This window comes from Vanellus vanellus (assembly GCF_965231255.1).
Source record: "Vanellus vanellus genome assembly, chromosome: 2".
NCBI lineage: Eukaryota > Metazoa > Chordata > Aves > Charadriiformes > Charadriidae > Vanellus > Vanellus vanellus.
In genome coordinates, this window is record NC_138906.1 from 44086571 (window position 1) to 44113852 (window position 27282).

A 27282-nucleotide genomic window follows, 5' to 3' on the forward strand; every position below is an offset into this window, starting at 1 on the left:
TAGATTTGCCAAAAGGTCAGCATTTATTCCAACGTAAATGATTTTTGACAATCATTTCAAATCAATACAGTGGTTGGAAGGATTAGAAAAAGGAACAAAAAGCTTAAAACCAGCAATTTTGATAACATCATCCCTAATTTTCACTTATTTAAAAATAAAACTATAGTTTGAACTTTGCAATATAGTCCTATAATAAAAAATTTCTTGTACAATCCAGCCATAAACTTCCTCATATTCTCTGATGAACAATATCTAATCTGAACATTAACTCCATACTTTATTCACAGCATTGCTACACCTGACATCTCCCAGGTGGCAGTTTTTATTATATTCAATGGAAAGAAATTTAAACACTGCATTAATGAACAGAAAAATTATATATACTTTTACATCGAATTTGGGAATAGCAACTCAAGACAACAGCTTAAAAAGTGATTTCAACCTACAAGCTTAATACATCTTTTAAAATTGGGAAATCTGATTTATATAATTAAAAATATTTATGATGAATAATCCATTTTTTCATAGAAAAAATCTGATGTTCTTACTCAGTTTTGAGTCTCAATTTCCTATCACAGGTCATGACAATTTTAAGTACATACTGAACACTTCTTTCAAAATTAGTTTATTTTCCTAGCACACCATCATATTACCAAACATTTCTAGGTATTAAACACAAGTTTAATACTTAAATATCTAACCAGACCATTTCAAGATTGCTTCAAAATTTATCTTAACGTCAGCTCTTTTGGTTATTACACAAAATCATATTTTTGTTTTAAATGTCTAAGTCTTCTATTATTCTTTAAAATATTTTAAAATCATCACAAGCATCTGTTGTAATCAGAAAATGGAATTCAAACTGTTTTTCCAAGAAGCAGATTATAAGAAACATCCCAGCAGGCAAACCCCAAAACTCCAAATTAAAATCAATTACACTTGCTCTGTGCTCTTATGATCACGCTTTGCTTCCTAAAATATGTTTCCTTTTCATCATAAAGTTTAAGACAAGAGTATTTACTGGTTCAATCCCTTAATTCTGGTGTTTGCTTTTAAAGCGAAGAGGTTTTCATTGTGATGTTTACCTATTCAGTACAGGAGGAGTTTCAAGTTGGTTAAATGGAAGCAGTGAAACAGGAAATAAGCTGCCAGCAGGATGAACAAGAACTGCCAAACAAATCTTGGTATAATGTCTTCAAGGAATCCAAAGAACATCTCTTCAGTTCAGGTTCTCAGAGTTCACTGAGTTTTATAATTATCTCCAAGCAATTTTCTCCAGATCCTGTTAAGTCCTCTCTAAACAGCTGTGTGTGTTGCCATGCAGTTTCACCATCACCTCCATTTAAAATTGCTTCCAGCACAATTTCCGTTGCACCAGAAAAATCTGAATAGGAGCAAAGATTTTTATCTATTGGAGGAAAAGATAAACAATTAAGTAAGCCATTGCTCCAAACAGCATATAATGCATGATAAAAAGGGTAATTTGTAAAGAATGTTTAAGGATCTCGGTTGCGACTATTCAAATTCGTATCAGTCAGTGGCAGAAAAAAAACCCAAACAGCTGCAAATTTTTAGTTCTTTGTTTAGCACTCCTGCTCAGAGGACCTAGTCAAGATTGAAGCCACCACACATAGAAGCATCTATCCTTCCTAGTAAAACACACAAGTATCTTGTATTCATTCTGTGTTCTTGCTAACCCTGCTCTGTTGCAGGTAGGGCTGTGTATATTAATAAAACTGGGGTTTGTACCAGTTTTGATTAAATGCACAGTATTTTCTTGACCTTGCTGAGAAAGACCGAGTTGGAAAAGTCAAAATGCATTTGCATTTCATTTTTAGTATCTGCACAGTGCTCTCACCATATAAACTATTTATTTCCAGTTACACCTTTGCTGCATGGTATAATTCATTATTTAAATTCCACACTTACCTCCTATCAGAGTTATTTCTGCTTTTGGAGAGAAAAGTCTCCACTTTATTCTTCCACTCTGAAATGTCTGACTGCTTGTCCTAACTGAAATGTTATCTATTTTTAGACTGACTGACTTGCACTCAAACTTCCAGCTGATAGAAGCAGAGGATGACCCCTCTTTTCGGGCTAAATAAACCTAAATGGAAAGAAGACATAGTTGGCATGTCAAAAACTGAGACAGACCAACACACATCTAATTAATCGTTGTAACAAGGACATAAAAATCTTAAGATAACACACTTCCATTCTTTATCAACCTTCTGAACCTTTAAAACTGTACATAGTATAATTTTGTATATAATCTCAGTCTGAATCCTTAAGTCTGTTCCACAGTTAGGTAATTGTACATGTTCATAGTTCTTCACTAGGGAACACTAATCTAGTTCAACATGCTTGGTAAAGTTTAAGCCACAAAAATACCTATTTACTAATTTAAAAAAAAAAAAACACAAAAAACAAAACAACATAAAACAGACTTCTGTTTTTTATATAAATACACAGACCCACACATGTTTTTATTCTGGTTCTCCTGGGACTTGACGTGTCTTGGTTAAAGCAAATCATACGTGCTAGCCATATATAAATCCTGTATTTATATTATTTGAGCTGTTAGCAATTTGCATAATTTAATGTAGTACCAATGCTGTTCTAAACTTCACCTGGCTGAACAGTCAAGCTCATATGTTAACACTCATTAAAGTTACTATGACCACTCATAAGAATTTTGTAATAAGTGTTTAATGATCCTTTTAAGTCTAGCATCTATTATCAGCAAACCAAGATAATGAACATTACAGACTAAAGAGTCAAGATTGCCATGATCCTTTCAGAATCCTTAGTTAAGAAAACTTATCAAAATTCTGTCATGTCCAGGCTTCTGATTAATGTCATACTGAATGGACTTAGCCCTTTAGTTTTTGTTCTGGAAAGGACAACCTTGAATAAAATGATAATAAAACACAGTAATATGTTTTACTAAAGATCCCATTCCAATACAGAAATGTCACTGACAGACTATAAAACAGGATTTTAGTGCTACTATGCACCAGGCATAAAAATGTTAATTCTTATGTTTAAGAAAGCTAAAACCCACCAAAGGTGTGAGGTGTTACACTGAAGATTACCTACAAAAATGTAACAATTTAACCTGCTTTCATGTGAATATAATCTTAATGTATGAAAGTGCTGATCTCCACACAACTTTTTAAGTACCTCAATTAGTTCTAGAAAGAGATTTTCCTTGATCAGATCCTACTGAATTGCCATATTTGAGTAAGGAAGCCAAAACACTCTATTCATTACTACTTGGTCGAAGTGCACTAAATGTAGGCTTTTATGGATAAAACATAAGCCTGTCTCATCTTCCATTATAACATCCAAGCATTTAATCAGAAAAATAGAAGTTAAATTTTCCTTTTGTGTCTTTTTGACTGTCCTCTAATTTTCACACCTGGCTACTCTTTTTCTAGCATCATCTGAAAAAAGTCTGAATTCAGGAAAAAAAAAAAAAAAAAAAAAAGGACAAGAAAAGGACTCATTCAAATTCTCTTCCACTGGAGCAATTCTTCTGGAAAAGAAACTTTTAAAAACCCATGGACTTCAGATCTACAAGTTCAATCCCATGCACAAATACAGGCTGGGCGAGGAATGGATTGAGAGCAGCCCTGAGGAGAAGGACTTGGGGCCATTGGTTGATGAGAAGCTCAACATGAGCTGGCATGTGCACTCACAGCCCAGAAGGCCAACCACGTTCTGGGCTGCATCAAAAGAGTGGCCAGTAGGTCAAGCGAGGTGATTCTCACCCTCTACTCTGCTCTTGTGAGACCCCACCTGGAATGTTGCATCCAGCTCTGGGGCCCTCAACATAAGACAGACATGGACCTGTTGGAGCAGGTCCAAAGAAGGGCCACAAAGATGATCAGAGGGCTGGAGCACCTCTCCTATGAGGAGAGGCTAAGAGAGTTGGGATTGTTCAGCCTGGAGAAGATAAGATTCCGGGGAGACCTTATAGCAGCGTTCCAGTACTTAAAGGGGGCCTACAAGATGGCTGGCAAGTGACTTTTTACAAGGGCATGTAGTGATAGAACGAGGGGTAACAGCTTCAAACTGGAAGAGGGTAGATTTAGATTAGATATTAGGAAGAAACTTTTCACTATGAGGGTGGTGAGACACTGAAACAGCTTGCCCAGAGGAGTTGAACACTTCCCTGGAAGTGTTCAAGGCCAGGTTGGGTGGGACTTTGAGCAACCTGGTCTAGTAGAAGGTGTCCCTGCCCATGGCAGGGGCGTTGGAACTAGACGATCTTTAAGGTGCCTTCCAACCTAAACCATTCTATGATTTTTACCTTATTATCACCTACTGTGGTCTCCTTGTTTGAGTCCTGGATGCCAAGTTATCTCTGGGTAATCTGATTAAATTTGTGTTTTGTACCTGTTTGAGTCTTGCACCATAAAGTCAAGTAACACCGAATAGCAAGAAAATGCACAAATACAATGGAGATGGCTACTACCAGATTGGCCGAGACGATCAACTATCTGAATTTTGAACAACATTGCAAAGACAGAATACATAACTGATGGTTCTTTTGTTACTCCTGGGCTAATAACTATAGTTACCTTTACTGTGGCTTTTACATTTAAATTCCTTTCTGTTCATCACATACCAAATGGTAAACAAAGTATTTCTGTGAAGGCCTTTGGCTGGTAAGTTGCTTGGTCAGCTGCTGAATCAAACTCCAAATCCTTACCTTGCAGATCTACTAGAAGCATCACAAAAATATCATGCAAATCCCAAACAACCTTTCCCTCTGCTGTCTCCCATAATACAAACAACCCCGCAACAAAAATTCATTTTAAATTCATATACAGACATTCTGTGGATGCTGTTCCTGTAGAACTAACATGCTTTACCCACAAGCCTGACATACACCTGGATCTGTAGCTCCTAATTTCTCAAGACCATCTTCTCATCCTTTACCTAGAAAAACTGAGGTGCTGTTGAATAAAAGGGTAAAGTCTTTCTGCCTGGTCTTATAGATTGGTTCCTCCCTGTTTTATCTGATTAGTAGAGCTGAGCAGAACAGCAGACTCATAATTGGTTTCAGTGCAAAGACAAGTTTCTTGCAACAGTGAGGATGACTGATCATTGGAGACTTCAAGATCTAATTTGCTATCAGAGTTATAGCAGATCCTAGGGAAGCAGAGAACAGTTGTCCCTCATTCTGAGTTTTTGTTACTTTTCAAATTAGCCTACCCTATTGTAACATCTTTTATAATATTCCCCAGTTTCTTCCCTTATTCCTTCTCTTTTACGTAAAATAACCTCTTCAAGCTATTCCCCCATTGCATTTTGCAAGTTGGTTATGTGTAGACCCAGCACAGAAAACCCCAGAAGACAGTTATATACTTAGCTCCATTTTTCATCAATGGGAAGCAAATCATTGCCTAAGCTAGAAGAATGTTTGGCCAGAAACCTTTCACACTGTCATGGCCCAGGATACAGGCTAGCAAAATGACAGGGGGACAAAACAATAACACGCCATCATCCCTGACAGGAATGCTCACTTCCACAGTTGGTAGCTGTTGCGGAAAAAGCTGTTTCCTAGTACATGATCCCTTCCCATCTTACAGGCATCAGTTCTCCTCTTAGATTTAGAGCATATGACTCTTCTGCTGCTCAGTGCCCTAACAGATGGGAAGGAGTCTGGGCAGGGTATACAGTATTCCCAATAATTGACAGGTTTTTGCCTTCTTGCAGATGGAACTATCATATTTAGGATGACAATTTGTTCCTTTGGTTATGTATCAAAGAGATATGATACACTATGAAGCTATTCTCCAAAACAAAACAACAGAAAAAGATTTTTTTGGAGAGGAGTACTGCTTTTCAATAAAACAGTATTTTGTGTTTAATCAAAAGCATAAAAAGTAAACCATATTTTAAAAATTTAGTTCTTTAGCAAAAATTTTGTCACCCTTTCTGAAAGGCAAGTTAAATTTATTTCCAATTTCTTAAATCTGGCAATCTTACCTGAACCTTAACAGTAACATTTACTGACATCAGCCAAATTTTATGGGCACCAAGAGAGATTTTGATGCTAAACATCAGCAACAGTTTTCTAGTTTATTGGAGTTACACTTTTACGGTAGATTTTACGCCTCTAACAATTGCTATTCTTACCATTTTCCAATCTGTTTCAACCTTTCTCCAAATAGACTCTGCCTTCCAAACACCTGTTTCCCAGCCAGTTATTTTTTCATTATTATTGGAAATCCGTGTATAACTATCTTCTACTATATTGTAGGTGAGATGGAAGAGTTTAGACGTCTTCTCTTTTTCAGAGGGAATAAAAATTACTTCTTTTCTTTTCTGAAAAAGGCAAAACACAACCACCTTCATTACCCAATACATTTCAGTAAGATTATGTTATTTTTAAACAGCATGCCATAGCTTCCCAATTCGGTTTTGTATCCAACTGAAAAAAATGTCATTTTTAAGAGATGTTATGGACAAAAGCATTTCTGCAAAGCAAAAGTTTTAAACCAGTTTTCTACAGTAGACCAGAACCTTTTACAGAGGGGAGCAATAATTTTATTTTTAAAATTTTCATATAATTACTTTTATAAGTAAATTATTACCAAAATAACATAGAATTAGCAAATTTAAGTGAGAGAGTAACATGTTAGGAATAGAAAATTTATGTTGAGTATATTTCTTGTACAATGAACAAGTAAATGGTTATTTTGAATAGCAAATGTAATTCTGTGAGGTACTTGTATATGACAGTTTACAAACCTGCTTCAAAAAACTTAAAATACAAACTTTGTAACTTCACATTATTACTTTTTTGTTTGTTTGTTTTTTAAGATTTTTCACTGTTCTTATGAGTTTCAGCAAAGCAGAAATTAAATCTTCTGGAGAACTGAAATAAACTGTTAGGTTCTCAAACTTAAACAATCCTATGAAACTCATTAATTTCACCTAACTGATACTATTTAGGATTGTCAGTCTTCCGCATGACAGGATCACAAAAAAACTGATGTAACAAGTGATGGACTAAGTCACACCTTTGCATGCTGGCTCAAGCTAACTACAGCTATGGTTCTGGGAAACTGTATCTCAGCATAAAATAATTAAAAATAAAATCTTGCTTGCAGAAATAGTCAAACACACTGATATGAAAGTCAATTAATCTTATTATTTAAGAGATTGTTCCATTTACATAATTCTAATTGCTCCCACGTTGTTTTCTTAACAAAAATAGATGGTGAAAACCTACTTCTAGGCTTTAACCAATAGTAACTAATAATACAAATAAATATTTTTAAAGTTTTCCCAACTGCCTTAAACTTTCTAGTTCTGTCACACTGCAACTAATTAAAATGAAAAAAAAAAAAATTTATTAACTTGTAGGAGCAAAACACACTGTAGATCAAGGATTCCCAAATATTTTTAGAATCAATGGACCACTATGAATCCTCAAAAATTACTTGTAGACCTCTACTGAATTCACATCAAACTTGCACATAATGTTTTTGCAAGTTTCACTGTTTGAACTAAATCTGTAGGCTACCTACCATGAAGTGTGATTCCTCTGCAGACCATAATCATAGAACCTCTAGTTAGCTACCCCTAAGATGGTCACCAGTGCAAAAGTTAAATACCTCTGGACCAATTTCACCTCTGGCTACTCGCCAAGCCATTGAACCTGATGTCCTTCCACCATATTCTCCGGGTTTAGGTGTTTTAGGAGAAATAAATTCAACAAGCTCCACAATTGTTCTTTCCAAGAGCTCTTTTTTTCTGTTTTCTGACAAAGATCGTTGTCTCTGAAAGCACATTTAGGAAACAATGTAAAAAATTCAGAAAAACGGTGTTTGTAATTCTGCTCTAAAGTGACACCAACAGGGAAAAAAAAGAATTGAAAAAACAGACTAATGTTTAAAGTCTAGACTGAATGTTAGAAATATTAATCTTATACCACATGTGCAAATATGAATCAGTCATAACTGCATGATTATTCAACAATGGTGCTTTTTCTGTGAACTGTCATGCACAAACTATGTGGATTTCTTTTAAGATAAGGTTTGTGCTATGTTCATAATAGATTTGCTTGGATGACAAAACACTCCCAGAGTGTATTTTACAGCTATTCATGTGTATTCTGTACCATAGCTGTTCTTGATATTATTGAGGGAAGAGAAAGAAGCATAATTTTTGGGTCAAACTTTTCTCTATGATAGAGTGATTTGGCTGGCAACAGTCCTGGTTTTGTGGTTAAGTCCAAACAAAAGATTCAGTTGGTCTTTGAAAGAGTTATTTCACAGTGACTGATTCTATCATAAACAAACTATGATACTAATATTTTTGCAGATATCAAAATCCTGGAAAAACATATCACCTATACTTCCAGATAAATTAGTAGAAAAGAGAAAGAATTACATAACATGCTTTCTTTGGCTACATGAAAGAAACTATGGGCATTTTTTTGGTACACACAAAAAAAATTCATTGAGAGACTGAGGTTTTGCCTCCATGATTTTCACGTCAAATATGCAGAGCTAATATGTGAAGCCTTTTTCCTTAACTGTGGATACACCCACACAAGGTTGGAAAATTAAGTTCAATATTGAGTATGCAAATGATTACACATAACCATTTTTTTCTATTTTGATGATTGCTCAAGGCATGCACACTCAGCCCACTGGGACTTGAAACTCCAGGCCAATAAGTATTCCAATTATCTCAAAAGTAGTCCTGACCCCAGAAAGTTTTGCTATTAGGGATCAGAAAAGAGGCATTTGAAGGGGTTTTGTTCCAGACAACAACGTGGAACTGGATAAAGGAAAGTAGATACAGAGAAATTATGAGAAACAGCTCCAGCTGAACAAATTCCAGCTGCCAAATACCAGTTCTAGCTCAGCAAGGGGGAAATACACCTCTGCTTGTGTTGATGGATGACAAGCAGCAACTCCAGCAGTTCCTCATGAAACACCAGACTTTCCTAAATCTAACACTTGCCTGGGCACCTTGGCTATCCATATGCAGTACTACAGATCTCGCTCCAGCTCAGAGGAAGTTTGATATGGCTTACCCTAAGTTAACAATACCAGTCTACAATTTTCTTCGAGCCACTTTAATGTAGGGAAACCCAGCGTCAGGGGGGAACACCACTGAAATTAGTGATGCCACACTGATAATTAGTTGCCCTTACTCTGCAGCTGTTTTAACAATATGTGGAAAAAAAAAACCTGTTAAAGAACAGTGCTTCAACACAAAAGGGGTGTTTCAGAAGACAGGCCTCTTCTATGTATGATACAAGAAATTAGTAAGTTCCTCAACTGTAAAGAGTACAAGTACGCTAATTCTTTCATCTCCCCACGCCCCCAGTAGACTCTTGCATATAAATGCTAGCAGCACGGAAGACACGCATAACACTCAGACACTGGAGAGCTCAACATTGCCTGCACTGGGAAAACTTGTAACTACATTTCCTATAAATGACATTGGCATAAATAGCATTCATATAATGAAACGGATTCCAAGAACTCCATTATCAACTGTGATGGCTCAAACTTCCAGCTTTTGTTTTTTCTTAAGGTATTACCCTCTACATACATGCTCAGGCCTCATCTTTCTTTAGCAGACAGAGGGAATAGGAAGGAAGAGGGGTTGTGAACTGCACCTTTAAAAACAGTCCTGCGTCATGTGTGAGTTATGCTGTTGATGCTTTCTGAAGGACTGTGTTTTGGGAGATGGATAACCTGTGATTTAAGTGGAGACGTTGCAGGTAAGCAACGGATAATTTTAGGGTAGAAATTGAATTTCAAACTTTTAAACAAGGAATACTGGTTCATCTCACATCAATTACCATGAGATGGTCGCAATTCAACCTAAATTACTAGCTTTCCTTTTAAGAGCTGACCTGGCTGTAGCTATAATCATTCACAATCACTATAAAAAAAAAAAAGGGGCTTGAAGCAAATAAATAATTTATTTCCCTGCCCCACCATCCAATTTCCAATGAAGGCAGTGAAAGTTTAGGGTCCTCGCCCTCCTTTCTATAGAGGTAACATACAATGGACTGGAATAGGGCACTGCCTATTGTAGGTAACAGACAATGGACTGAAATAGGGCAGTGCCCATACAAAGCAGGTGAAGATTAACTTCGTAGTCAGGGTGTGATATGGCACTCTAGAATAACATCAGATGGTTGGTAATCCACAGGCCACACACCCATTTAGGATTGCCTGACCCAAATAAAACACAGAATATTTCTGAGAAGTAAAATGGTGTACTGAATAGATTAAATTATCCTTGCCTCTTCCATTTAAGAGTGACAGTCACTCAACATCCTTTGAACTGTGGTGTTGTCTCCACTTGGCCACTAAAACAGACATGCATAAAAAATAACAACCAAAGCCATTGCTCTTTATGCAGGGAAGCACAATAATGATATCTCAGATTCCATTTTCACTACTGTTGCAGTATAGATGATAATGTATACTGTATACTGTGCTTCGCTTTAGTTTTAACTTCGAAGAATTGAGCTTGAAACATGCAGTGTTGGAGGTCTGCATCAGAAGATACCAAGACTATAATATAATCCCTCCTAGTGGGGAACCAGTCTCTGGATGATGGGAAAAGGGAAGGGTAGTGGAGGCTTCTGCCCACATGTTATCTGCTGAACAGGTTGCAGTGAAGGAAATGGCATACTAGCTGAAATTAAGACTTATGACTGAGCAGTATGATAGAAACCTACTATAAAAATGCCTTGATAGTTCTAGGGGTTAGCTGCCTTACCCCTCTACTGACCACAGAACCTGCTGAATACGACATGGAGATCCTCAGACAGCAACTTTTTAATGGCCCCTTGATTCCCATCACATTGCCACCTTAGTATGAATTTTAGGAAAGGCCCTTTGACTAAGACAAATTTAAGAAAGAAAAGCTGTCCTTTTAGCAATCTGATGGCAAGCTGCCTCTAAGTCCCTGAAATCCAATTCCAACTACAACAGAGAGGAAAAAAAAAAAAAAAAAAAAAAAGGAGTATGTATGCAGCTTGTAGAAAAGAAGAGTAAGTTACCATCAGGCTGACTGTGTTCTAACAGAATCACAAGACAGCTTTAATAATACTGGAAAGCAGTAAGAAAACTACGCAAGAGAACTAACCGCTGGGATTTTCCACGTGTAGAGAAAGGAAGATAGGAGAAATACAAGTGTCTTGGAAGCACAAATATAGCTTTCTTCCCTGTACTCATTTTTTAATGAAATTTTCATTTAAAATACGACCAGAATGCCTGTTATTTCTGTTTTAAAAGTGCTCATGTGCTGCACAGTCCTATAAAGTACGTGGAAAAAAATAACAGGCCAACAGATCAATGAGCAGCACCATCTGTTGGAGATGGCAATGCACTTTTTCACTGGAGTTCTCCAGACTTCTTTAAGTGAAACAGAGCATGGATCCTATGGTGATATCATTGAGGCGAGGAGGAGGTCAGGCAAGCCTGCCCATAGGTCAGTTGCTTATACTTTCCCCGATTTCATCAATCTTCTCAGTAATTTTTCAACTTAATAGTGCCTCATTTCCAAGGTTATGTCTCCCTATGGACAGCTGGTGGAGGGGAAGAGTCTGGTGACTGGTTTCTATTGCCAGTAGATCAGAAGAAAGGCCCCTCAAATCAGTTTTGTAGCCAGCAAGGGTTCAATGCTTGGAGAGGACACCATTAAATTCCTGCAACCCTGAATAAAGTGCATGCATTCCTCAACTTGAATTTCTGATCCTTTAGCTCCTTTTATTTTGCTACTCTATGGGGTCAGCCCTCTCAGTGCTCCACTCCACTATGACTCTAACGTTTCATTACTGATAAAACACTTGAAGCCAAGGCTTGAGATCATAAGTCCAACTTATGATTTTTTTTTTTATATTAAAACCATATTATAGCCACAATTCTTCACACTCTTAGTGTGTGGCTATAACCCTCAAGACAGCAGGTTTCTAAAAAGGCATAATCTTTTTATTAAGCCATCGGGTATACACTATTACAGGAACTAAAGTTTCTATGCACAGGAATCAGCCATGGAAGGAAGTGGGCAGAAGATGAAACCTTACAGGTCGTTCAAGGTTTTGTGGTATTCTAGTATGCAGACTCAAGAAAAGTTCATCCTGTCCCAAGTAGGGAGTGGAAAAAACTTAGCAGAGAGGTGCTGAGTGCATTCAGGTTCTGTGACTATGACATGCAGGTGCAAATGGCTCCATGTGTTCTGGGGTGTTAGGCATGAGCACTATATGTGGCTCTGAGCCAAAGCTCTACTGATGGTATCAACACTTCTTGAAAATCTCAGAAACAGCCTGTGAATCATTCCTCCCACTTCCTAGAGCTTGTAAAAAGTCATGGAAAAAAAAAATAAAAAATCAGGCCTACATTTCTGGTAACTATAAATACTATTGTTTTCAAGTTATAGCATTATTGACATGGAAAATGCTCAGTTGCCCTCAAGGAGTCCACATAGTTACAAGTCAACTGTAGTTTACCCCCAACATCTGTTGATGCATAAGTCTACTCTAAAGACATCAAGAAAAGATATATACACACAGTATATATTATATACATACACACACAAGCTGTATATACATACATATTTGACTATCTAAGAGATAATATGATAATCCTTTTATATACCATTCTTTATATTATTTCACAAATTCAGCACTGTGACTGATTCTTCTGTATTCAGTGTAAAATGAGGTCCGTATATGTAGCAGCATTTTATACTCCATAGTGCATGGACATTGCTATCAGGTTACCAAATGCTTTCCTTCGTTCAAGGACTTTGCATTCTGAAAAGACACTTATGATTCACTTAAAGAAATCCATTTAAGAAAAGCTACCTACCGTTCTATTTAGCGCGTTAATTGTTTCACGTAGTGTAGCTTCACTGAGTGCTGTCCTTCTAGAGAGTACTTCTTCATGCTTACAGCTGTATCTCCAGGTCACATCAACAACCTCAATCACAAGTTGAAGAAGAAAATAAAGCAACCAAAAATTGCCATGCATCTTTCTTCATTTAAAGAGGTTACTAACCAAAGTATTTTTTTTATAATTCTGGAAATCAGACTAAGATGGACTACATCACACACTTGCCTCAGGGCAAATTTTTTTTTTTTTTTTTTTTTAACAACATCATTACTCCTACCTCATCTTTGGAGAACGCAATTATGTAGGAAAGCTTCTTTCCCCACCCAGTTTCATAGAGAAGAGGTTTATCACAGACATTTTCACAGGGATCACAGTGAAGCCATCTTTTCTGAGATGAAGAATATACTTCAGTCCACACATGATCTATATAACAAAGGCCAAGAATAATGAGTTATAAGGATAGATCCTTTCTTCTAATACTGTAGAATATTGTAACTTTCTCTGATTTATTAGTGAAGGAACAGGTGAAAGAACATGTTTTCTGTTCACCTACATTCAGAAAAGTTACCAGTGCTTTCTCTTTCTGCCTTAGGATCATAGTCCCTTAGATTGAACTAAAGATTGCATCATTCTGAAAGTCAAACCTTACCTGCAGACCTATATTTCATCTCATCATGCAAGACAGGAAATTAAATTTATATTGTCTTTGTTAGCTGAACTTCATATCTTTATATGCTGCCTGATGGCTAATATAACCTGTGAACCATAAAATATATAACCTCATTTTGCATAGGTTTGTATTAACATTATGATATTCTAGAATACCGATACCTGTACAGTCCCAGACATATCTAGCTTCAAACCCTACAGCTCTGCAACACAGTGTAAAACAGTTAGCCCACTCGCCACAGCGTCCACATCTGGTTTCCAGAAGTTTTTCAGGGTTATTATACCTATGGGAGAAAAATAAAGTAAACCCAGAATAATTGAAAATATATTTAACCTTTCAAAATCTTTACATCATGATTATCCTTGTGATGATTTAGACAGATTGCAGTGCCATTCAGTCCACAGAAGATAACTGAAATGATTGCTGTACTGCACAAAACAAGTGCCATCAGAATGCTACTTTTACTTTGACTCACGACTCCACCACATGCTTATAGCAGCACTGAAATTAATGTTTTTTTTCCAGCTTTCAAAATTGACTTAGACTTCATCTTAAGATACAATTTTTGTATGCCGCTCCTTTTGATAGTTAGCAAAAATAGAAAAAAATTGGATATTTGCTCTTTTCCTATAGAGTCAGCAGATGTGTGATTCTCCATAGAAGTGAAAGTTTTCCTTGAAATAAAACCCTACCTACGTATTACACCAATATTAATGTATTTTATTTAGAAGCTGTACTTTATCAAATTAACAGTAAAAAATAATAAGAAGAAAATCAGACAAGTATTAAGAACAAGGCCACATAAAAGAAAGCAATATTTTAGTTTTAAAAATTTTGAATCTTATAGAGCAGTTGCTGGTTCCTATCACATTGCTTAAAACGCTTCTCTCATCTTTCAACCAACGACTTATCACTTGTTCACAAAACACACAAATGCAAAGCTGTTTCTTGAAAGACAAGAAAAAAAAGACAAAGCAAATATTTGTATGCTCACCTTGGGAATCTATTACAGAACTGACACTGGTTACAGTAATGATTTTCCACTCGACTGACGTTCCACCTTAGATCATCAGCAGTAGGCAACAGGTAGTCACTTTTAGGCTCTGTCTGCCCACCACATCTGCTGCAAGGAAGATTATTTACCCAATGAAAAAAGTCATTCTTAAACCAGTCCAAGAGCTCCAACAACAAGAAGTCCTCTTCATTCACATGTGCACCTGTAATGTTTTCACAATACACAGTTAGGTCAAATGGAAAAATAATTTAGTTGAACTTTCCAGTATCTATATAAATCAATCTCTGGGCCTTTACTACATTTTTAGAAGTTTCAGCTTAAAAAAAAAAAGCTTCATATGTTACTTAAGCATACACAAAAAAGAAAATCTAAATTCTCAAGACTGAATAGCATCAAACTGTATATTTAAAGAACAAAAAAAAAAAAATTGCACTCCTAAACACTACAGCTAGAGTGAGAATAAGGAATTGCTTAGAACAACAAGTTAGGTATACAGTGAAGTTCCTCATGCCCCTCATATTCTTCCAGGGCTTCGGAAGAGAGAGTGTTAATTCTTTTTCTACTCCTAAATATTCTTTTCCTATTCTTAGCTATTAAACAAGGACTAACAATTGATTTGATTTCATATTCCCAACGAACCAGACACTGGCAGCAGTCTAGACAACAAGGTGTAACATGAACAGACTTGCTACAAACACAGTTTAATTATTGTAGAACATGTACATATACCATGTGAAAAAAAGTTGAGTTTGTTTATAAATTCAGCCAATAAACACCTTTGTCCTCTTACCCAAGCTAGACAGAAGACATCTTTATTTTTCTACTCTAGCAGATGCCACCACACTAGACCACCAGACTCTTCTGGCTGATTTTCCTGTGTTCACAACAGGTGTTAGGATCTACTCAAACACTGTCTCTATTCTGCCACCAGGAAATAACACTACTTTACCTAACAAATTTAAAAATCCAGTCTTCCAAGAGAGATCCACCCCTTCTAACTACTTAAGAGTTTTTAAATGCATATTCTGCTCCAGTGCACTGAGAGATACTCTTCCTTCTCAGATTCATAAACATTCAAATAAGTCCTCCTATTAATTCCATCATTTAGGCCACATTGCAATCATAGATATTAATAACTAGCTGTTTTATGTACTACAGCTTGCTTGTAGTCACTGTGCAGACAGGTCTGACTAATGAATATGAAAATACAAAAATAATTTATAAAAATGTTGTTTAAATGAAGTTGAAGGAAGTTGCACCAAATTTGTGCACTAGCTCCTTTTTCAGGATGGCGAAGAGAAACTAGGTAAGATGTGTGTTTTACTTATTTAAGCTCAATTCACATCTTCCTCTGAAGCTGAAGTAGTTTTTGGTACAAAAGACTATGGGGGCCCTAACTCTATTAAATACACATTGCAAAGACCATGAAGCACACAAGGAAAATATCATCTGTTAATCAAAGCAAGAAAACCTGACTTTTAATTGTACTAAAATTTCCATTTTTACTTATTATACGTGAAAAACACTTGTGCCAAAATACTGAGACAAGGTGTTATTGCTTACAGGATGTATAAATTTGTATATTCAAGCTTTCTGCCAAAAACTGAATAAGAAGATTTTGAGCACAGGCTGTATTCTCTTTTCCTGGATAACAACATACACCTAGAACCAATTTATGAAAATATGACTGCTATCATATGAATATTATTCTCTTGGTTTATAAAATAAATCCTTTATGGAAACATTGCATGGAAAGAATGACAAATGTAATTTATTTGAGCAAAAAACTGTTGGCAGTGACACACAGCTATTTTTGAATGCACAATCCATCCTTCTCATGGAAAGTCGTAAAGGTAAACAGTAAAAAAAAGTCTGTACTTCTGATCTAATGATTATATTCTTCCTAGCACAGTCTTTATGAGCTAAAAATGCCTATTATGCATTGTAAAAGAAGTCCTAAAAACAAGTGTCCCCCAGCACTAAACAGTTATTCCTACAGCTGACAGTCTTAATACAGTAACAGTAACAAAGATAAACCAAAGCAGCTGAAAGGGCTAATTACCCATTCATGTCATACACAGTCCATCCCCAAAGGAATGCTTCTATACAACTCTTTAAAAACGTTTTTGAACTGTGAGAATCCAAAAGAGTGGGGTTCCATCCCTTCCCCCTTATTTGTATCTATATAAAGGTCTGGAAGCCATTTTGAATAGATTAGATTGACAGCTCGGGAAGAAGCACCTAGAAACACTGCCCTCCTCCTTCCTTCCCCTTTTTAATAAGGTGCACAGTAGAACTAGAGGACAGTCTAAAAGGTAGGCTTGTCTTTATTTTCCTTTTTAAAGGAATTGAAACAGTTTTCATTTATCACTGCTAAGTCTCTTTTCCCCATTGCATTGTCATATGCTGCTGAATGAGAATGCGTTGAACTTGTTTATGTGGTTTTCTACTTCCCAGTACAGCTTTATAAGAAGAGAGAAACTAAGAAAATCCATTGTCAAAAAGTTCCGTAATGCCAAAGGCATGATTACATATTAGCGCACAGCTGTATGAGACATCACAAAGTCATTTATAAAAAAAAGATGAGAAGAGCTTATTTTTAGTTTGCAAATTGAAAACACTCCCATCAAGTTTGACAGAAGACTGTTTTAAGCAATTCTGCTAAGATTCACAGTGAAAAGGATTTTTTCATTTAAATATGGTCTTGGAATCTTTTTTTTTTTTTTTTCAATACTTATCTCATACAAGTGAAATTTCACAATATTGCTGCAATAAATCTAAAACTGTCACCTGAAAAGAGACATATATCATTTTTAACTGGCAAAGAGTGGGTACATTCAAAAAAAATTTGCATTTACGAAGAAAATATAAATTTTAGCTACTAATGCCACAGATATTTATGCCTGTATTTCACTTCTAGCTTCAAGAAGATGGCATGTGAACAACCCTATTCATTTAAGCATCAGCAAGAAAGGTGATTCTTTGTATCAGGTCGTGTCTTGGAAGGGTCTAATGCCAAATCTCACCAACAACATCATTTCAAAAAGAAAAGCAGTACTTTGAAATTCTATTCTGAATTTGTAATTGTAGTATGTACAGGAAAATTGCACTCTGACAATTTCAAAACAATGAGTACTCAAACAAGAAGCTCCCGTCCTCTTGTTGTAGCTATTTCATTCTAGATGCAAGGAATGTGAGAGTACGTGTTCACCCATTTGTTTCCCCAGCATTGTTTACTACGAATTCAGAAATTAAGAGTTAAAATTTTTTACGTGAAAGCAGTAAAGGACGGATGACAAAAATTAAATAAAAAAATAACAGGAGAAAAGAGTAGAAAACTTGAAAATTAGGAAGAAGGTAATTCTAATTTAGAGACAGCATTTGGAACCTGCAGACATATGACCATATCCACACACCTAAAGCATAGTAGATATATGCATCATCCAGATGTTTGAAAGAATATTTCTAGTTTCATATACAGTATAACTTGGTAGCATTACCTTTGTCCAGTCTTGTAGCTTGTGCTAGCTTTTTCTGAGCCTTCCCTTTCAATTGCTGGAGGGGAATTGAAGCTAGTGCTTTCTGCTGAATAGAAGGGTTCTCATACATCAATACAAGATGCTCAAATTTTGTTTGAAGCGTTTTCAAGATATTTGCAGCCTGCAAAAAGATTTTCAGTCACAAGATGATTTATCAACTTCCACCTTAAGCCAGAAGAACCAAGCTCTCCTATTTTAGTTTAAATCAGTCATAATTCTGTAAGCATAGTTACATTATATATTTCTTTACAGGTTAAATGCTTATTTGTAAAGATATCAATAAGAATTGCAGACACCACCACCCAAGCTGTAAAGCTAGCTTTGTCATTTGAGCATTCTGAACGGTGTCCCGAGTGAAAAGTGTACTGATTCAGGGAGAAAACTGTTTTTAAAGACACCTCTGATGTTAAAGTTTTTGACTTACACACGCATGCCCCACTCCCCCCACCCCCATTTCTTTTGGAAATCTTTTACCGGAAATCCACAAAAGAACCTTAAACTCATTCCTGGACACTGCTGCACCAGTTTGTAGAACTCTACTATATACTCTACTCTATACTGTTTATTTTCACTTCTTTCTCTCACAGATCAACTCTGATAAAGATTTGAATAGATAGCCCTGTAACCATATACTGTGACCATACACTGAGCAGTGTATTTCACTAGAAATCAAATACAAGAAGTAGTCTTTTTCAGTCAGTTATCCTAAGTGTTGCTTAGTGGCAACTACATGTTGTGCCCAACAAGGTACACCCGTATCTACTAAAACAAATAGCTAAAGTTAATAATGGTGGAGTTGGTAGCTGAACTATTTACTCCCATTTAAAGAGGGACAACACAGAAAGTGAAATGGGATTTTAAAATTAAGAGTCTGGCATATTTTGGAGGGAAGTCTGTGGCACTGCTAAGTTACTTTTTCTCTACTGTTGGATCATGCTTCAGTCTTTAGCCTTATTAACTACTATCTTTGTTTCATCAAAAATCCCACACTTTCCTGAGATGCTGGCAGCAAATGCAACATAATACACAGGTGTGAGAACTCTTCAGAAGACAATTTCTTTCAAAAGAGCATTTAAATTAGGAATTATTATTTTGATGCTGGACAGTACTACAGGACCAGTCCTTACTTTTCATAACTGCTGAAAGAGAACAGAACTGGTTTCGCTCTTCCTGGAGCTCATCAGCTGTAGGTAACTGTTTTAACATCATAAACCCAATTGTGTTCAGATTCACTTTCATGCAAGTTGAAAGAACAGAAATAAGGGAAGTTAGGGACTGCCAATGGCTTATAGATCTTTATGTTCTGTCAGCTTCCTGAAAGAGTGCTCAGCACAGCAGAAAGTCTCCCAGATTCTTTGACAATTCAGATTTTCCCACTGGCAAACACCATCAGGGTTACAGTAGTGCTTAACTGGTTTAATGGAAGCCACTGTACACCAATGAAGTCTCACACAAACACCTAGAAGTGTGGTGAACCTCACTGCAAATCTAAGTTTGGATACCTCTTTCCTCCTATAATCACTATGTCATTAGGAAGAATCCATCCACCAGAATAATGACCAGCCAGAGCCTTCCTTTCTCTAAGTTTCAAGAACCCTTTATAACAAGAAACACAGAAGAGACAGAGATGAGGCAAAATAACGATGGGTTAGGTCTCTAGAACTGTGCCATTTAGGAATACTCCTGTTCTGTCTCAACTAAAATTTGCCCTGTGCTTACCAGGACTCCCATGCACTACAAAAACTGCTCTAAATCTCTCTGACATCTGAAAGCAGCACATACAACAATAATACAACTATACCTCTGCAGTATACTCACTGAAAAACAGAACACCTACTGCTGCGCAAGCAAAATGGCCAAGTCATAGCCAGAAGGTATTTTATGGACTTCCTCCCAACTAATCCAGATTATACAGACCAAATTCAATGGCTCAGAGAGCTATGAGTATAATTCCCTGAAAAGATCAGCTGAAATACAGCATTCTAATAGAGTGCCAACATTGCATTAGCAATGTCTCTAAATTGTAGTAAGTTTGGTCCCACCACCAATGTTGAATCTCAAGAAGCACGGAAATATAATAGGTGGAGAGAAATGGATCCACAACTCTGATGGCTAGGGTAAGTCAGAGTAGAATGACTACAAACCAGAAGTATTAACCTCAGAATACATTGTGTCAACTTGAAATCTGCAACATTTTTATCGTTGCAAGATCAACGCAACTTTTAAAGTTTTAAAGCTTCCAGTACTAACCAGTACTACAGCAAGTCACTCTAGAGTTTTCATAATCACTTTCAACCACCATTGAAGTGGCTGAAACAGTAAAAACCAAGAAGCAAACGCAAAAAAGCCACCCTAAAACCTCCTATAAATTAAAATAAATCCAGTCATTATATTTTATAGGCAACTACTAGCATGCTAACATAATTAGATTAAACAGCTCAATATTCAAGTCCCTACAACAGCTCCTTTCCCAAAGGACATTATGGACAATGATGGGTCACTGAGTGCTCTCTCTCCCCAAAAGCCATCACTTCAATCTATGCTCTTCCACTGATCTTGGGTAGGTATTGGGAAGAAGTAGTATGTCATAGTTCAGTATCCAACAATATACTGATGATATTTAAAAGACACAAACTCTGTTTAAGGATGTATGAGAAGCAAGCTTTTGAAAGGATTTATCTTACACAAACTTTAAGACCAAAGTGACACTGGTTCTAGTGGGAAAAATACTTTAGAAAGTTAAACTTTTGATAAAATGTTTGAAGGATAACTTCATTTTTCAAAGTTGTATGAGGTTTTAAGAGTCTTCTTCCCATCGGGCCAGCAAACGTCAGATGAAAGGACTCTGCCTCTCTATCTTTATAAGGAACCTCATCTCAACCTCTTGGAAAAGGGAAACACAGCCTAAATAACTATAGATTTGTCCTTGCCTGACTAAATTCCTGTCTCTCACAACAGTCACATGTGAAAAAAGAAAGCCCTCCTCACAGGCAACACAAAGGTCATCATGCATGGACCGAGATGCCAAAATTTATAAACATTACAGTTGTGCTCCTGTTCTTTTGCTTGCTCTCAAATACCAAACACAGTATACAGCCCTAGTCTTAGCTTCCCACCGCTCCCTTTGTTCCCCCATCTTGCTGTTCCCTTCCAATACAAATCAGCTTGTTTTTCACGACACCCTGATCAATAAAACTTTTATGGACATCTTCAATAAAATCTCTTCCTAACATTCTATTTATGGCATACTTCATGTTGAAGTTACACAGAGACCAAAGAAAACACTCAAACTTCAGAAGCCATTGGAAAAATAAAAAAAGTTCGCAACTCCAATTTCATGCTCAAAGCAGGGTTAGCTATGAGGTCAGATCAAGTTGCTCTGGGCTTTATCCAGTCAGGTCTTGAAAACACCCACATTGGGAGACTACAAAGCCTCTCTGAGCAACCTGTCCCAACAGTTAACTCTTCCTTAATCTTTATATTCAAGGTTAGTGTGCCTATAAAGTTTTCAGGTTAAAATTACCATTTCAAGAGATTGCACAAGTGATGTTTCTGGTTGCTGATGGGCAGGTGCAAGAACTGAGTCAGCAGGTCTTGACGGCTGACGTGCAAATGTCTGAGTGCCGGCCACAGTTTCAGAGGATCCTGATCTGTGGATTTGATTTGACTCATTCAGTCTGCTACTCCTCTCTCCAGCAATTAGGTCTCTGATTTTACGTAGCTGCTCAATTGAAGCTTCCTTAGGGAAAACCAGGTGAGTTTCACCCTGAAATTTAGACAAATTAATTCAGCAGTTAATGCAGGCCTAAGCTAGTCAGTGGTTTGTATCTACAGATTTACTGGAAGTTGGCATGCTAAGGCTTGGCAGGATTCAACCTTCAGATTAGGTCTTTTACAGAAGCTTGTCGGTTTCTCACAGCAGAAGCTATTAGATCAAGAAATTACAGTCAGTCTAGAGAAAAAGGGCTCATAACAACATGCTTTTGTTAGTAACTTATTTTGAAGAGCCACACACAGACAAAGTAATTATGGTTTGGCAGAGAAAGCAGCAACAAATGAAATGAACAACAAATGCTCAGTTCTCACAGTACAGCAGTGAAATGCTAGGCAACACAGGAGGATAGGCAATGTTGGGGAAGAAGCATCTAGAACGGCATCTGCTGGGAATTGTCTTCTATAACGATATCTTTTAGGTTTTGTAAATTTTCAGATAGGAAATATCATTCTTATTGAGACCTGTACCCAGCTGGATTTCTGGGTTCCCATTTTTGATCATAACATGATCACTAGTAGCGTAACAAAAGATTAATAATTATGACAGAAGCAAGTATCAGTGTACTTAACAGGGAGAAATAGGTTACTAAAAACCTGACTATCCTGAAGCATTCATACTTTGAGAGTTTCAGTTTCTACCACTGCAGCACTTCTATTTATTGAACTGAGCAATTTGTTTATCCACTGTACATTAGATCACCTATCATTGCAGATGCAGTGCTTGAATTTAGCACTTACAATCACGACAAAACTAAATTGAATGTATCAATCCAGCTGAAGAGCCCTCATTTTTCAATTGAAAAATTTGGCTTACCAAGCAGAGACAAAAGAAGGAACAATTTTAGTTATTGCAGTTGAAGAGAAGTTTGAGCTCCAGCCTCAACTGACACAATAAGACTAAGCCAATGTGCTCTTAAAGATCTGACAGATGTGCGAATAGCACTTTAACACATTTAAAATGACTATGTTATTACTGCTGGAGTGCTTCACTAGCTACACTTGCTACCTCCTGGCTAACACACATCATTAAAAGTCATCTCCTGAGCACCAGCAGGAGAATACGCAGATCATTTCCCCCTCTGCAGTCACCATTTCTTTCAGCATACTGTTTTTTTTGTTTTTTTTTTTAATTAGGACAATTACACTAATTAACTTTACCCAAAGAGAAGACAGAGGTCTCGTGACAGCTGGACCTAAATAACATAACGTATGTACTCATATAGAAGCGCAACATCAAACAGACAAATTAAACAAGAGTTAGGTTTGCATCTCAGCTCTCCTATAAGTAAAAAGGCTGCTTCTAGCTTAACAAGCTTTGGCAGTTTACATTCTAACAAGACAGGGACTGTTTCAGGACACAAAGCAATCTTCAAAATACATCTTTTTGACTGCAACAGAATCAAGATTCACTCAAGACTATTTTAGGATACAGTTTCATAACTGTTTTAGTGGGAGGGTCGGACTTTTACCCATTTAACTACTTTAATGGTCTGTTGCCCTCCACTGCTGTCATGACAACACTAGTACTTCTGCAGCTGCACTGTGAATTGGCTGAAAAATATTTCTTTTTTTGTTTTGGGGGACTAATTTTTAATCAGATCAGCTTCCCTTATCTAACTCACTACAGGGCCACACAAGCCCTACTGATGGTAGAAACAAGCAGCAGAAGAACAGAACTTTCTTTTCCCCTTCCAAACGACAGTTTCAACGCACTGATTTACAATATGGAAACTACCGTCTGATGATGCAATCTGATGTCCACCTAACAGTAAGCTGCTACTAAAAAAAGGGATTTTCACACAGTTTCCCACCATTCCCTTTGTACCAGCATGGATACATATCTAGCCAGTAAGCAAACTAGTTGCTCCTGCACCTGAACAGCAGGAAATCAATCTTAACACAGATCAGCTTAGCTCTAGCTCCACCAGATTTCTGAATTAGCTTCATCTACATTTTTGGTTGGTTAACTGCAGATATTTGCAAACAAGGACTGAAAAAAAATTAAGAAAATAGCAATTGTCTTACAATCTAGTGCCTTGCAACTGGGAAAGGAGAAAGAAACATCTAATTTTAAATTTTAGTGTGTAAATTGATGAAGACATCAGAAACAACTAAATTATATTCACCTCTTGAAATCCCATCTCAAATAAACACTCAACTGCTCCTCTGACAGGCAACAGCCTCGTGGAAAATGCTGGATTTCCAATCCGAATTAATCTATACTTTTCTTCATAAGGATTCCTGAAGAAATTGAAAGTTTTAATTACATTTGCAAATTAAGTAAACACTTAAAAGCTGTATAACTGTACTAAGCAGCATTAGTCATTCATAAGAGATTTTTTTTTTAATTTAGTCTCATTCACACCATGTAAACAGAATGTGAAACCTATCTAAAACTTTGACTTAATTTGTGTCCTTCTGCATTTAACTTTGAGAGTTATAAAATTGGTTTGAAATTTGTTTGCAACTCAAGTTCATAAATATGTGTTTTGTAGTCCTGGCCAGCAGGGCTTAGTCTGCATTGACAGTGACACTTATAGACAATTTCACCTCCTCTCCCATAACATTCTAATTGTACTCCTCAGCTTGATGTTGGATGGTTTTTGGCCCACTATGGAAGCTATGCTAAACTTCCTGGTACATGGGTTAAACTATTGTGGTCTCTGTGCTCCTTGAAGGGCTACCTCTCAGTTCCCCTTTCCTCTTTCAACTCTTTTACACCTTCTTCTCTCACCTCTTTCTTTAAAAAGAGTCAGCCCAGGACCCACTGTTCTCTGTCACACAGTACAGTTTTTGCAAGCCATTGACAAACCGGATATAGATAGGGAGGGGCAGCTCGTACATCTTCAGTTGCTTGAAGACATCAAGGTCAATCATATATGTTGGTGTGTATATATACTCTACAGAGCCACCTCACAAAAATTCCTATAGTAATTAACTCTCGATACCAATCTTACGGGGTCAGAAGAGAAACGCTACAGAATAATCACGTTACTATTTTAGCATTACTTGTTATGCATCCCTTGATTTTTAGGTGCTTAATTGCTTGCAGAACCAGGGCCAACACAGGCTTTCATGTTTAACACAAAAAACAAGCCCTCAAAAGAAAACAACCAGCAATAAATAAAGACATAAAAATCCAAGACACTACACACTTATGTGAAAAGTAATCTTAAGTGCCGACAAAAAAAAAAAAAGCGAGATGTTTTAGAATTTCGGTATTACATAACCAAATCGAATCCTACAGTTCATCTTTGTGGCGGTCTGCCTCCAAGCCCCGAAAGAAAATCGCTGCGCGTGAGTGTTTTATGACAAACCGCTTCTCCGGCTGCATTAGTAACCCGACAGGAACTGCCAAGTCCACAGGCGGGCCCTTGTTTTCCTAAAGAGGCGCCAGCCAACGCGCCGGGCTTGCCAGGTCGCTGCCGCCCGGCCTCTGCCCGCGGTGCCCTTCGGCACCCACCCACGGCCGACACCGGCGAGTCACCGCCTTGGGCCGGGTGCTGGCCGCACGGCGGGGCAGCCCAGTCCCTCGGAACCCCTCAGAACCCCGACCCCACGGGTCCCCATGGGGACACGGCGGCGAAAAGCCCCGCCAGTTGCACCCCCGCGGTGAGGAGCAGGCGAAGCGCGGGGCTGAAGCCACCGGTTCCTCAGAGGGCGGCCACCTGCCGGGGCACCTCCCGCCCTGCCCCGCTCACCGGAGGATGTTGTCCGCGTAGGTGAGGAGCAGCCGCGAGGCCTCCAGGAAGATCTCCCGCCCGTTCTGACAAAGCTCGCTCACGGCGGGGGAAGCCGGCGAGGAAGAGAGGCCCACGGCGGCCGCCATCGCGCTCTCAACCCCTCCCCAGCCCCGGACGGGCAGCGCCGCCACCACCACCTCAGCGCTGCACCAGGAGCGCGGTGCAAGGCGCATGCGCAGCCAAGCAGGCGCGGTCACCGCTCTCAAGCCCCGCCCCACGCGAGTTGGGAGTCGGGGGAGGCCTTAAAGGGCCAGAGCGGGCCCGAAGCCCGGGATGTTACAGCAGCTGTAGAACGCCCTAGTTTGTGTCTCTGCTTTCTTTAGACGTCCGGTTTGTGCTATTGGTGGAAGAACTGCGATGACGAATGTTGGCCAAAGAGGTCTGCGGGGATTTGCTTTCTTAAGAGTGTAGGATTTTAAGGAGTTGGCTGTGTGGCCACACTCAAAAAACGGCTCGGTGTCCAAGTGGAGACCAGTGATGAGTGGCTTTCCTCAGGGGTTGGTACTGGGACTGGTGCTCTTTAACGTCTTCGTTGGCAATGTGGACAGTGGGATTGAGTGCACCCTCAGCAAGTTTGCCAACGACGCCAAGCTGTGTGGTGCAGTTGACACACCGGAGGGAAGGGATGCTATCCAGAGGGATCTGGACAGACTTGAGAGGTGGGCCCGTGCCAACCCCATGAAGTTCAACAAGGCCAAGTGCAAGGTCCTGCACGTGGATCAGGGCAATCCCAAGCACGATTCCACGCTGGGTGGAGAATGGATTGAGAGCAGCCTCGAGGAGAAGGACTTGGGGCTGTTGGTTGATGAGAATCTCAACATGACCTGGCAATGTGTGCTTGCAGCCCAGAAGGCCAAACACATCCTGGGCTGCATCAAAAGAGTGGCCAGCAGGTAGAGGGAGGTTACTCCCCCCTCTACGCTGCTCTGGTGAGACCCCACCTGGAGTACTGCATCCAGCTCTGGGACCCCCAACATAAGAAGGACATGGACCTGCTGGAGGAAGTCCAGAGAAGGGCCACAAAGGTGATCCAAAGGCTGTAGCACCTCTCCTGTGAAGACAGGCTGAGAGAGTTGGAGTTGTTCAGCCCGGAGAAGAGAAGGCTCCAGGGAGACCTTATAGCGGCTTTCCAGTACCTAAAGGGGCCCTACAGGAAAGCTGGGGAGGGTGTCTTTATCCGGGAGCGTAGTGATAGGATGAGGGGTAATGTTTTTAAACTGAAAGAGGGTAGATTTAGATTAGATACTATGAAGAAATTTTTCACTATGAGTGTGGTGAGACGTTGAAACAGGTTGCCCAGAGAAGTTGTGGAGGCCCCATCCCTGGAAGTGTTCAAAGCCAGGTTGGATGGGGCTTTGAGCAACCTGGTCTAGTGGGAGGTTGAGCAACCCCCCCATGGCAGGGGGGTTGGAACTCGATGATCTTCAAGGTCCTTTCCAACTCTAACCATTCTATGACGCTATGATTCTAAGATTTAAAGAATTCCAAGTAAAAGAGGTGTTTAAAATTCAGGCTGGCTTGTGATTATTAGTTGACACTAGGCTCTACCTCTGCTGTCTGCTTCTGACAGCTCACTCTGCTCAGCTTCTATGATTTTTTAAGAAGATGGTACCTATCCCTTACAAAAGCTGAGATTTAACCCAAGGTAATT

At 38.4% G+C, this 27282-nt stretch overlaps 1 protein-coding gene across 1 annotated transcript; it reads right to left on the minus strand.

The window, feature by feature from the left end:
* NGLY1 (N-glycanase 1) lies at window positions 1–25752 on the minus strand. The gene is made up of 12 exons (XM_082479425.1): window positions 25590–25752; window positions 24015–24129; window positions 21638–21880; window positions 18076–18235; window positions 14555–14777; window positions 13722–13843; window positions 13168–13313; window positions 12867–12977; window positions 7635–7799; window positions 6151–6339; window positions 1930–2107; window positions 1–1408 (listed from the first exon to the last, which is right to left on the minus strand). The coding sequence occupies exons 1-12, from the start codon at window positions 25715–25717 to the stop codon at window positions 1233–1235; spliced, it is 1956 nt and encodes a 651-aa protein (XP_082335551.1). The 5' UTR covers window positions 25718–25752; the 3' UTR covers window positions 1–1232.
* Window positions 25753–27282: the final 1530 nt, after the last annotated feature.